This window comes from Penicillium waksmanii (genome assembly GCF_028829765.1).
Source record: "Penicillium waksmanii strain IBT 27052 chromosome Unknown utg000004l:1.0-5674109.0:1.0-5678898.0, whole genome shotgun sequence".
NCBI classification, from domain to species: Eukaryota; Fungi; Ascomycota; class Eurotiomycetes; order Eurotiales; family Aspergillaceae; genus Penicillium; species Penicillium waksmanii.
Genome location: NW_026643251.1, coordinates 2,275,457 through 2,287,789, shown reverse-complemented (window position 1 = coordinate 2,287,789; position 12,333 = coordinate 2,275,457). Strand labels below are relative to the sequence as shown.

General features: G+C 50.2%; 4 protein-coding genes across 4 annotated transcripts; 2 read left to right on the top strand and 2 right to left on the bottom strand.

The window, feature by feature from the left end:
- Nucleotides 1-240: 240 nt before the first annotated feature.
- On the top strand, nucleotides 241-480 carry N7481_003666 (uncharacterized protein; the record flags this gene model as incomplete). Its single annotated transcript, XM_057262885.1, has 1 exon — nucleotides 241-480. One exon carries the CDS (start codon nucleotides 241-243, stop codon nucleotides 478-480), a length of 240 nt encoding a protein of 79 aa, XP_057124546.1.
- Nucleotides 481-974: 494 nt separating this feature from the next.
- On the bottom strand, nucleotides 975-3,507 carry N7481_003665 (glutamine-dependent NAD(+) synthetase; the record flags this gene model as incomplete). Its single annotated transcript, XM_057262884.1, has 8 exons — nucleotides 975-1,370; nucleotides 1,422-1,594; nucleotides 1,645-1,815; nucleotides 1,872-2,569; nucleotides 2,619-2,774; nucleotides 2,824-3,126; nucleotides 3,195-3,300; nucleotides 3,354-3,507. 8 exons carry the CDS (start codon nucleotides 3,505-3,507, stop codon nucleotides 975-977), a joined length of 2,157 nt encoding a protein of 718 aa, XP_057124545.1.
- Nucleotides 3,508-6,828: 3,321 nt separating this feature from the next.
- N7481_003664 (uncharacterized protein) lies at nucleotides 6,829-8,273 on the top strand (the record flags this gene model as incomplete). Its single annotated transcript, XM_057262883.1, has 2 exons — nucleotides 6,829-7,104; nucleotides 7,161-8,273. The coding sequence occupies 2 exons, from the start codon at nucleotides 6,829-6,831 to the stop codon at nucleotides 8,271-8,273; spliced, it is 1,389 nt and encodes a 462-aa protein (XP_057124544.1).
- A 1,233-nt stretch (nucleotides 8,274-9,506) lies between these two features.
- Nucleotides 9,507-11,612, bottom strand: N7481_003663 (uncharacterized protein; the record flags this gene model as incomplete). The annotated part of the gene is made up of 1 exon (XM_057262882.1): nucleotides 9,507-11,612. The coding sequence occupies one exon, from the start codon at nucleotides 11,610-11,612 to the stop codon at nucleotides 9,507-9,509; it is 2,106 nt and encodes a 701-aa protein (XP_057124543.1).
- Nucleotides 11,613-12,333: the final 721 nt, after the last annotated feature.

The window sequence follows — 12,333 nt, the reverse complement described above, 5'->3', positions numbered from 1 at the left end:
GAAATACTGTAGGGCTGAACGAATAAGCAGTCCCCCTAGGCAAGCGGCGAAAATCTTTGCAGGGGTCGAAAGAATCCTTATAAGGGAGCTGGTTTCTTCCCATCGGGAATTAAAAGCACTCATCAAACTTGAACTAAATTCGCCCTCTTTAAGTCGCGACCCTTTTTGCCTGAAACCCCCAAACTTAGGTAGAATCAACCATTTTTACCCATTCGCTCTTGACGAGGCCTGCACCTGAATATGTCGAGCAACACATCAAGCCGCCAAAACTCCATACAATCGCCCACTGGCATTGTCAAGGACTTCGACGTCCATTCCATCGCTATCGACAAAAAAGAGACTGCTACTACTAGTCCCTCTGGCTTTAAGCGTCGTTGGCAAGATATTCGCAAGAAATGGGGACCTTTGATGGCGGCCAAGGAGCACTTGGATGATGAATACACTTTTCCTCCTGGCCGTTACGCTGGACAGGGTATTTGAAGCTCTTTTGAACAAGAAGCACAATGGTGAGCACATGATTCAAGTGAGGTCTCTTTTCTACAAGACTTTTTTCTAATCAATATACTTTCTTTCTAGCTAGACAAGCTCCACACTACATTCTTCGGAACTAAAGGTCACCGGCTTCCGTGACATGAATACGATTTACGAACAACAAGCTTTTCTTTGGATACTATTGAGGTTTTAATGGGGTTAATAGGGATGGAATGCGATGGAGGCTGCTTTATATCTGCGTCGCATAGGATGTCGTGTCATCGTTTTCAGAAATAGAAATAATAATACATCGATCGCCATTTGGCACAATTTCGACCTCAGATTGTAATAATTTCAAGGACGCTACTGGGAGCCTCGATTGAAGAAAGGAAAACACCATCGCTCAGGTAATCTCTATTGATAAACGATCTAGATGATTCCATGTACTCAAAATAGGAGTTGCAAGATACTTTCCACAGCAAAACTTTCTAGCTACGCTCTTTCTACCTCGAAGCCTTAGCCTCGTCCTTCTTCTTCTGAATCCTCTGCTCCAGCGCCTCAACCCGACGATCAATCTTTCCAAAAGACCAACTCTGGAAAGCAGAAGGATACAAGAAAGGTCGGAGATCAAATCTATGATCGTCGGGACTGTAGCTTTCTGCATGGTACGACGGTGTGGCGACGGTCTGCTTGTGACGGTTGATCTGGTAGAAGTGGAAGAATTTCTTCACTTTATCGGCAACTTCGCGCGGGCTAAGTCTGTCCTCTCCTTCGCCGCCCCATTCTTCCAGGAGCACGAGGAACATTCCGAAAGGTCCGAGGTGGTTTACCTTTCGCAGGGTGCCGAAGCGGGATAGTTCTTTGTAGGTCATTTGCATGTCAACCTCGTCGGATTGTGTCTATATTGTGAATTAGCCTTTGCTGCGACCGGCGAGAAAGAATGGTCTTACGTGTTCGGCGGTGATGGGTTCCAGCTCGGCTGTTGGGGTCGCCTCGATGAAGTCTTTGAGGATGGGCATGTCGAAATCTTGAGATGCCCAGGCGATGAAACGCTTCAGGTCGACCTTACTGATAGATCCGATCGGGTTGATATCCGCAGAGGAGCAGTCATATTTAGTGAGGTCTGCACGGAGAGTTAGTTCAATGTATACAAATTTTAGGACGCATACTCACATCCACGTAGACATTCATCGACGTTAGAGCTTCCAAGGACCAAGAGCGAACCGCCACCTGGTCGGCCACGAACCTCACACAATTCCTGAGCAAGGTAATAAGAAATGACCATCCGAGATCGAGCCTGAATATTCTGCAAAGCAAGATTTTGCGTAGTCGAACCGCCATGGACTATTCATACATTAATGATGAGCAAGTTTCTCGGTGCTGGAGAGATGGAGACGGACCCTTGAACTTCGGTTCAAACCCAGTAGCACTGGTAAGAATATTTTTCGTCGAGTGATATACATCGTCGATATTAGTATCCGTGTGGTAGGCACCGATGCGATCAGCCAGCGCTCGAGCACGCTCCCTCGTTTCCTTACTGCTCTGGTCCTTCATACCCAAGAAGGAAGTGCATAGCACCTGGTTACAAAGCTCCTCGGCAGTCTCGGGCAGCTTGTCGGAGTAAGCAGCGATACGCTTAACATCCGCAATGACCACCTCGTTGCCTTCTTTCATCGCTTTGATGACTTGGCGACACATGGAGTAGACAAGTGTGGCGGTGGCACAGCTGTCAATGCCACCAGAGAGAGGAATGAAGAAACCAGCGGCCTTGGATCGGCGAAGGTAATCCCAAAGCCAGCAAGCAGGTCCGTAAGCGATTTCCTCTTCGGGGATGTGGTAATGCGGGGGCCTGCGGGCTGTAGCAGAGTGCATCTCGTCCAGGTCGAGATTCTCGTGAGACAAAGAGAAGTCCACCTCGATGCGCTTGTATTCCGGCGCTGCGATGGCTTGCATGCCGCGCGAGGGCGCGAATCGATAAGATCGCACGGCTTCCAGATCAACGGTAGCAACGACTACTTCGACTTCGTTCAGGCCGAATTGGCTGGACTGTCCGACAATGTCTCCGTTGACGAAGATCATCGCGCTGCCGTCATAGTACCTGTGCTCTTATTAGTTAATGCTTCCCATGTCGCCAGGGGTAATCATACAGTCGGTCACCGTCACAACCAATCTGATTGGAGTACAAGTAGACACCTCCATTCTTCCGGGTTGCTTCTGAGATCAGAGCGACACGCTCATCCAACTTTCGGAGGGTGTGATGACTTCCGCTGCTGTTGGTGAAGATTTCCACACCATTGAGGCCCCTGTAGGTGGGTTAGCATGGCGACAGTATAGTAAGAGGTAGTGGCGCACATTGTTATATGAGGACTGTTGGGTGTGAAAAGCTCCTCACAAGTCTCCGCGGCCAGGGTCGTGTCGAAGGTGGACAAGACAACATCTCCGATGGGAACATGGCGGGAGCCCTGGTGCTTCTGGATATGCGGGGGAAGGTAGTAATCCTCCACGTGTCTGGGGCGATTCCACGGAGTGAAAAAGCGCATTTCGCGGAAGTTTCCATCGTTGGCGAGATAGAGCTTAGGACGCAGGCACAGGATTTTGCCGTTCAAAACGATAGCGCGGGCATTGTATCTGCAGTTTCGGTGGAGGATGGGAAGACTAGGAGGAGGGATTAGATGGATGTTTGATTGTGGAGAATGGGTTGGGCTCGGAAGTATGGGACGTACCCAACATCGATAACGATATCGTGCAGTTCAGGATCGGTCAAGATAGAGTACAGCGAGTCCCATGAGTTATCGTAGATCTCATTCTCTAGGAAGTGATCCAGACAGCCTAACGAGATCAATTAGAGCCAAACATCCAAGGAGTAAGCATGAGAGACGTACCGTATCCAGGAATTTCCAGCTCCGGACCGACACGCAAAGTCGCGCCGGCCTCTTTGGCCTTGATGATACTTTTCTTGATGCGCTGAAGGTTCCCTTCAAAATCGAGGGCCCATTGGTTCAGCGCACATGTGGCCAAAGTAATGAGGGGGGCCATTTTGAAACACAACCTCAGCTGTGATGACTAGACAGGAAGCACAAGAACGCAAAGTGACAGTGACTGAACTTTGAAGCTGACGGTGACACATTCAGGTGTGCGCCAAAGAAAGTTGCCCGCACCCCGCGGATGTCACGTGTGCGGAGTCATACTGGTGGGACAAACAAAGACAGATCCAGTTAATTTCGAATTGCCATTGGGAATAATAGTGAGGTCGTCCGGCTAGATCAGATAAGACCAGGATCCTCTATATTATGGAGCTATCTATTCCATGCTCTCCACATATCCGAATAGGGATGGTCATTGTCAATTGATCTTGGGGAATATGGGTCACGTGATATGGTAATCCGAGAGATTAATACTAGACATTAAACTACTAGTACTAGTACTAGTACTGGTATTCAAGTTCAAGATCTGAAATTGAAGCACTGCCAGTATCAGGTGGGATACCTAGGTACTCAGAGATCGACTCCATGGCCCCGGGTTCCAAGGTTGACTCGTGATTCAGGGCGATCATAACTCTAGTGCATCAACATATATAGCACCACCACCTTCCAAGGTTTCCAAACCTTGACTCCGAATCTCAAAAAATATACTGTTTGACTGCATGGCGGGCATCTCTATCCGAATAAATAGTACTCTACTTTGGAATCAATAATACTACATGAAGTTCAAATTGTTGACATTGACATCCACACTGGCCTGTGCACGTGTCCACCAGCGAGAGTGCGGGGGGGGGGGGGATCAGCCACACCCAACGACGTCAACATACAGCAGATATGACACGATTCATGAAAATGTCACTGAACACAAGCGCTACAACAGAATGACTCGTCGGAAACAGTTCCTAAGTATCTCACCAAAGCCGAAACCAACCCCTAGACTCGGAGGCGGTCGCGATGGATCTTCCAACTCCGAGTCGGTTTCCCGATCGGAGGGGTAGTCGGAGGGGTAGTACTCCGTCATACAAGTATTACTTACTAGCCAGGAAGGCTGCCAACCAATGCCAATCCAATAGTCCAAACTTGGTACGGGTAAGCCTTTTCAATCCATGTCAATTCACCAGGGCCTGCGGGGATATGATTGGTCGCCTTGCGTGTCACCTACGAGTACGTGCGAGAAGCCGAGAGCCCTGGATGGGATGTCCCTTGGCTTTGACCCTTGTCAGGGGCAAAGCTACTACGAGTAGGCAATGTAAGGCAAATTGTCGGCACTCCGTGCAGAGTGATTTCCGATCTTCAGCGCGCCAGCGAACGGGCACAGCACCGACGGGAAACCGGGTTCTGTCATTGGACTAGAACCGCCGAGCACGAGAAGTGAATCGCAGATATGGACTTAGATAATGCGCGATCTCCACACCAGGCCGGGACTAGCACGGATTGCAGTACTCCGGGGTGTGGGATGTACTGTAGGGCTCTTGGAAGAGAATGGAGTGTCTGAGTCCACCGAGGCAGGCCAGACGGGACTTGGACAGAAAGTGCAGACTAAAAGTTTCACCGGGCGTGAGGAATAAAGTTTACTCGGTCGATCGTTGCAGGGATTATTTTGACGAGAGATAGATGCGAAACCAGATCTAGATCGAATCTGAAGATACAGATGGTACGGAGTACTCTCGATCAATATGACCTGGGGGTATAGTGTATTTTGAGTACCCCGGAGAGGTCACTAGACGCTGTATACAAGCACAGCGGGCAACATTCAAGCCGAAACAATGAGTGAGGGACAAAATGAGATCACCGTGTGGGCCGCACCAGCCACTGGGGGAAGATCTCGCCGCGACTGGGACCCGACATTTCCCGAGTAAACGTTTTTCAATCCCGCGTTAGAGGCAATGGAATGAGGGCGAGGTGCAGTAGTTCGAACGGGATAGAGTTTTGAAATTTGTTAGATCTATTTTTGAGGTTGATTGAATAGGAGAACGTGGCTGATGGCAAATAATCATAATCATACTCTAACCATAATTTATACGAAAACAAAGAAAACTTCCACAGGGGTAATGAATACGGGCAAGAGCCGACCAATCACGGGCCAGGGAACACTCATCGCCGTGCTCGGCCGCGGGCCGAACGGCGAACGGGCAACGGGCACGGCATACAGAATTTTGTTTTACTCCGTCTGGGCATTGGAAAATAGTACGTACCGTGTTCTCCGTCTAGTAGATGCGCGATATATTGGCGGTTGGACTACGAGTATGTGGTCTATACTCGTACTAATTATTCACAATCTCTCCTCCACCCGACGTCATCCCACGCTTCCTCACCCGAGATCCACCCACATGCTTCCGTTCCATCCTGTGCGTTACCGTCAACTTGTCGCGGGTTGCATAGACCAGTGGGCCATGATCCACCTTCAGGTTTCGGGAATCCCGATGGGGTAATGCGATGGGTGAGTGAGAATGTTGACAGCGCAGATGAGTGTTGTTTAGAGGATGACAATCCAATCATTGATGCCGATAGGGAGAGATGCAGTCGGAAAGTACTGCGCCAGGGTGGTGATGCGGGCAGAAAGCAGAGGGGCAGAAAGGAGGCGGTCAAGGGCGGCTCAATCGGGGGGGGTCATGACATCATTCTTTCCCGCTAGCAACCAGCGGGGGGGTGATCTAACCCGATTGGGCCACATCAGGGCTGGTTGGTTGTTACTTGGTTACTTGCAAAAAGAGATTGACTGGGCGCTAATGCGGGATCCAGCTTGCGGGAAAGTAATCCGAGGGTGTGATATGTGATAATCTAGATGCTCACATGTTCACTGGTCATAGCACAGCACTGCACTGCACAACATAGTATAGCTATAGAGTAGATATCGATACCTAGGTATACAATATTGTAAAGTCCTGTGTAGGGGGAATGTATGCAAACGTCCAGGAACTACCAATAATCCGAGCCACTCACCATTGCTCTCTCACTCCACTTTACGGACCACTTCTCCCCTTCTGCTAGTCAATGACGCACCTGGCACGTAGGTCTGAACCGTCTCCATCCTCTTTTGCGCCTTCTGGCCTAGCAATCCCGAATGCCGCCGTCCTGGTTGGGTATATACACCACAGAATGGGCACCATTATGGGTCCTGCATCCACCGGGCTCCATAATCGGGACTGCTGCTTGAGGGAACCCAATCTGCCACCTTCTAAAGTTTTTTTTTTTTATTAAATAAAATCATCTTCCTTGCCCCTCCATTGCCTCTTGTTTCTTTCATTCTTATCCTTCTTGATTGATTGTCTTGTGATCCTTTGTCCGTGCTAATCCGGACAATCGTATCCGTAGTATCAATTCTTTCATCGCAATCCTATACATCCAACCAACCACCACCTCCCCCTCCATCAACATGCCTCGCTTCTCCGATGCTGACCTCGGCGGCGACAATACCAGCCCCAGTGGTCCTCCCCCTGCCCCCAGCGACGGTGCTTCTCGCGAGGGCCAGCCCGGTGTCACCATCCCCGTCGACAACCACAACCACACCATTGAGATCCCTGCCACTCGCAGCTCCATCAGTGATACTCATATGCAGCGCCTGAGCCTGTCTCCCTCCATGCGGGACCGCCGGGGTTCTCGCAACTCCTTTGGTGTCTCTCTGCCCATCCCCGTTCCCCGCGCAGGTCGCGTTTGTCCATTGCTCACGCTCCTGGCTCGGCGGCCCGCGATATCATCGCCTCTCAGGTGCAGGACACCCACAAGGAGAAGGTCGAGAAGGTCAAGAACATGTGCTTCGCTTTCGACATTGACGGTGTGCTGGCACACGGCAACATCGCGATCGAAGAGGCCAAGACTGTCCTGAAGATTCTGAACGGCGACAACGAGCTCGGCATCCAATTCCCCTATATCCTCCTCACCAACGGTGGTGGTAAGACCGAGGAAGCCCGCTGCCAGCAGCTGTCTGAGGTCCTGGGCTTCCCCATTTCCACCGACCAGTTCATCCAGTCTCACACTCCCATGCAGGCTCTTGCGGAGTACTACGACAACGTCCTAGTCTGCGGTGGCGAGAGCAACAACATCCGTGGCGTTGCCGAGAACTACGGTTTCAAGAACGTCGTTATCCCCAAGGATATCCTCGCCTGGGACCCCACTATCTCCCCTTGCCGCAAGTTCACCGAGGAGGAGAAGAAGGAGGCTAAGGTCCGTGACTTCGCCAATTTCAAGTTCGACGCCATCATGTGTTTCGCCGAGTCCCACGATCAGAGCACTGAGTACCAGATCATTCTGGATCTGCTCCTTTCCGCCAACGGCCGCCTCCTCACCCGCGCCAAGGATCCCGCCGCCCGCGATGCCGTTGCCGGCCACATCCCCATCTACTTCTCACAGGGTGATCTGCTTTGCCCCACCGAGCACAAGGGTCCCCCTCGTCTGCACCTGGGTGCCTTCCGCGTTGCCCTGGAGGCTCAGTACAAGGCTCTGACCGGCCGTGACCTCGAACGTATCGTCTACGGTAAGCCCGAGCGTGCTACCTACATCGTCGCCGACGAAGTCATCAAGTCCTGGATGGAGGAGATTCACGGCCAGAAGACCCTGCCCGAGAACATCTACATGATCGGAGACAACCCCCAGTCCGACATCATCGGTGGTAACCTGTACGGATGGAACACCTGTCTCGTCCGCACCGGTGTCTTCCAGGGCGGCAAGAACGACATTAACAACCCTGCCAACTTCGGTGTCTTCGACCACGTCCTCGACGCCGTCAAGGCTGCCATCAAGAAGGAGCTTGGCGACGACTTCAAGTTCGAGTGGAACCCTCCCAACCCCACTGCCACTGCTTCCTCCGCTATCCTGGAGTAAGTTAGTCAGGCGGTGAGGTCAATGGTCGAGAGAAGATTTGAAACAAAAAAATGATTCCCCCATGTTCATTCCAGAATGATTCTCCCTTTCCTTTTCTTTTTCCTTTTTTTCTCTCCTATACTTCTATCTTCTTCTTTTCCTTTTTTGATCTCATATCTCTTTTTGTGTATGCGTGACCTGGTTGGTGCTAGGTCCCATTTACTATTTTTGCATCATGACCAGTTTAATGTTGGTATATCGCAGCTATTGATACTGCGCAAACCGACCGATTAGGTTCAGGTTCTGGCCCTCCCCGGCTGGAAGAATTTCACGAATAGCTTTACGAACATAGACATTTTCTTTTCTCTTTGCCCATTCCATTCAATTTCCCGTTTCATGTAGAGTGTAAACCACAGGCTCCCGGTTCAGCCACTCGACTCAGCCCATTTCGCAAGGCTCAGTCTCGCCCGCCCATTTCGGCCTCTTTTGGCGGCCGGTGAATTTCCGACGCACAGCCCGCTTGTCTTGTCTTTGCCCCACTGACCGGCCCGGGAAAGAGGTCAGCCACATCATCATCTCGGACATGCAGATAGGTCCAGCTTCCTCCATTATAGGGATCCATGGTAAGGGGTATTCATCGGGAGAAGGTAGCTCCCGGAGTTCTTATCCTGCTAGATGTGAAATTGTACATGCATACTATGTGGCTGCCTGAGGTGGAGAGAGCAGGTTTGAATTACAGACTGACAGAAGGTCAGAATCACGAAAGTGGTGGATGCATCCAAATGACTAGAGATGACTTGGAGAGGAGCATGATCTTTGATGTCTGAGGCATTTAAGTCTCAGCATAGACTCATTTTGATATGGTATCTATAATTGGTGAAACCTGGAACTATTGGCGTTGGCGTGCGCATTCCTCAGGCAACCCGCCTTGCCATGCCTTGCCTTCTGTCTGCTCTAGATAGCGTTCTTTCTCTCATCCATCATTCATCCAGAGTTTGCATCTCCGTCATCACTTGATAATCTTTTAGTTGGCCCAGGTCACCCAGGTGGTCTATTAAAAACCAACCCGAATACACTCCCAGAATACTTTGGTTGCCTTTCATGCTTCTTCCCATGGCAGGCCCGGCGCAGAAGCTGCACCAGATCCAAATAGTCCCATTCAGGGGCTTGGGATTCCGCAATGGCAATTTCCGATGCCCAGGGGACCTCACATGTACATATCAACCCGGTTATGCAGGATGCCGTGGCAGGTCTTCATATTTTTTTCAAGTAGGCCCGGCCCAGAAGCAGCACCGCACCTGCATTGTCTGCTCGAATGGCCTGGGCTTGCGCATAGAAAATTTGCCGTCCGAATTGCTCTAGACATATACTCCGCCTATCTAATGCTTTCAACATCAAGTGGACAATGGACTTATTCCGAATCGCAGCCGCGGATAATGGGGTTGACTCGCTGCGTCTTCGTGATTGTAGTGGATCTGCACCGCGGTCCAACAGTAACGAGACGTATTGCTCGACCTCATCACCGTCGCATTTATGATCGATGTCATTGATTTTGCATTTATCATTCCTATCGAGAACGTTGAAAAGAGGACCGTCAGCTGCGGTGATATCGACCCCATGAGCGAGTAATGTGTCCAAGGTAGAAATGACCTTCTCAATATCCGGGCTTGGACATTTTATACATCCCAGAAGGTTTTTTCTGTATACAACAGATATGTCAAATACCAAACCTCTTGCGTAGAGCAGATTTATAACCTCGGTATTAGCCCCTTTGATGGCTTCCACCAGTGCAAGTTGGGCTTCCTCACTATTCGGCGTGACCTTGTAACCATGCTCCAGAAGACATTCCACCATGCGAAGACCCCCACGGGCGGCACATACAAGAGCATCGCCTCGCTCATCGTGCAAGAGCGAATCGAAGATCCCCCGTTCCTGGAGGATCTTCGTAATACCAATGGCCCCATCTTTCAAAATCTTTTCAAGCAGCGATTCATTCCATGTCCTCTTCCGATCAATGCTTGCTCCTTGATCAAGCAGGAGCTCAAATATCTCGGATGATGGCACAGCTTGGCGCAAGATAAATTCTCCTCTATGCTCTCGAAAGTTCGGATTTGCCCCGTGTTCTAAAAGAGCATGCACAATAGGCAAATGAGATTGAGAAACGGCCAACGTGAGCGGATTTTCTGTGAATTCATCCTCCGCTTCGCACAGGCTAGCATTGTATTCAAGCAAAATCCGAGTGGTTCCCAGATGGCCATTATAAGCAGCGAATGCCAATGCCGAGGGTTTTCTTATGACCTGAAGATGACGGTCATAGGGTGACAATCCCTTGGGAATAATGGACGTGAAGAAGTAAGCACTTGGATTGGGAGCATCAGGCGAACATCCTTGTTCAAGTAGCTGCCGCAACATGGGTTCCCACCCACAGGCTGCGCAAAGGAAGAGGAGCATTACGTGCTCATCATCACCAGCATCCCCGGAGGCGACAAGTCCCGATAAATCCATAGAATCCGTGAGAATCTCAACTGCAGCCATATGACCACGATCCGCAGCGGCGTATAACGGCCTCGCCTTGAGTTCTTCATCCGGAAAGTGCACGTGAGCTTCATGTTCCAGAAGCAGTTTCATCACCTCACAGTGCCCATTCTTAGCTGCAAGATAAAGAGCCGAATCATCCGTGTCTACAATAACAGCATCTGGGTCGGCACCTTCCTCTAGCAGGTACCTGACGATCTCAAGTTGTCCCGATTTAGCCGCGAGACAGAGAGGCGGAACCGCTGGCATGTCAATCTCACAGCCCTCTGCTACCAAGAACTTCACCATAGACAGATGCCCAGCTCCAGCCGCCATCCCAAGAGGCGTATCGTCGCGCTCCGTCTCATCATCGATCGGGCTATCAAACTCGATCAGCAGCTTCACGATAGACTCATGGCCCCTCCGAGCAGCCAACGCGGCCGGATACCCATAATCCTCACTCTCGAACCGATCATCGTAAACATCAAAATTGCCCCATTCCACATCCGCATTGAGGTCGACTCCATGTTTAAGCAAAATGCGCACCACGCCTTCATGTCCGTGAATACAAGCCAAGGCCAAGGGCAACCAATCTTGATCGTAGGCCTGATTTGGCGAAATGCCAGCATCTAGCGCATAGCGCACTGTTCTTTCGAAGCCATGCCTGGCTGCCCATTCGAGAGCTGTCGGTAGTGGAGATTGAGCATGGTACAGGTAGAGGGCGGGGTTTAGGAGAGTGAAGAGTCTCCTGTTTGTTTGGAGGAGGGAATTTATCGTGTACTCGTCATCTAGAAACTCCGATATGATGTGAATGAGTTCAGTTGGTAGGTCTAGAAATTGTGGCATATTTGGCTAGTGTGTGGCATGTTTGATTAGTGACGCTGTTGTGAGGACACCCTTTTGACGCGTCTATACGCGCCGCGACTCATGTGACAGGAGCGAGCGGCTCCACACGAATGTCATAATTGCTAGAATTTAATTACTTTTGCGTTGGACTAACTGATTCATGATCCCTAATAGCTTGTGTTTTAAAGAATCTTGATGAGAAGGAGATAAGGGGGTTTGTCAGATATTCCAGCTTTGACTTTGCCTACTCCGAGTGCGCTTCTGCCTGAGGCCAGCAGCCGCTTATGCCGTTCTTGAGATAAAACTGTTACAGTAGATGTATGTACTCGATTGCCCGCTCATAACAGATGAGCTGGGGTTGTAACTGCTAGGGCTTGTGCTAGTACTCCCGCTATTCGAATTCTATTCAGAAGTAGCTCGCTTGACACGTACAAACCTTGGAAAAAAGGATCATTTAGTATCATATGAGCAAGCTTCGTATACGTCCTGCAAACCTACCCGCTGCGAATATTACGTCTTTCCCCATACTGACCTTGGAATTATTATGCCTCCCTCTCCATATAAACTCTAGGTCGCACTCCACTAGGGTATGCTAGTATCCGTGGGACCAACTTGAAGTTCCAGATCGGACCAGGAGTTTCAAAATTCCATGCCTATACTAATTAGCATCACAGCAGCAAGCTTTGATGCAATAAAATGGCCGATCGTCATTGCAGAGATA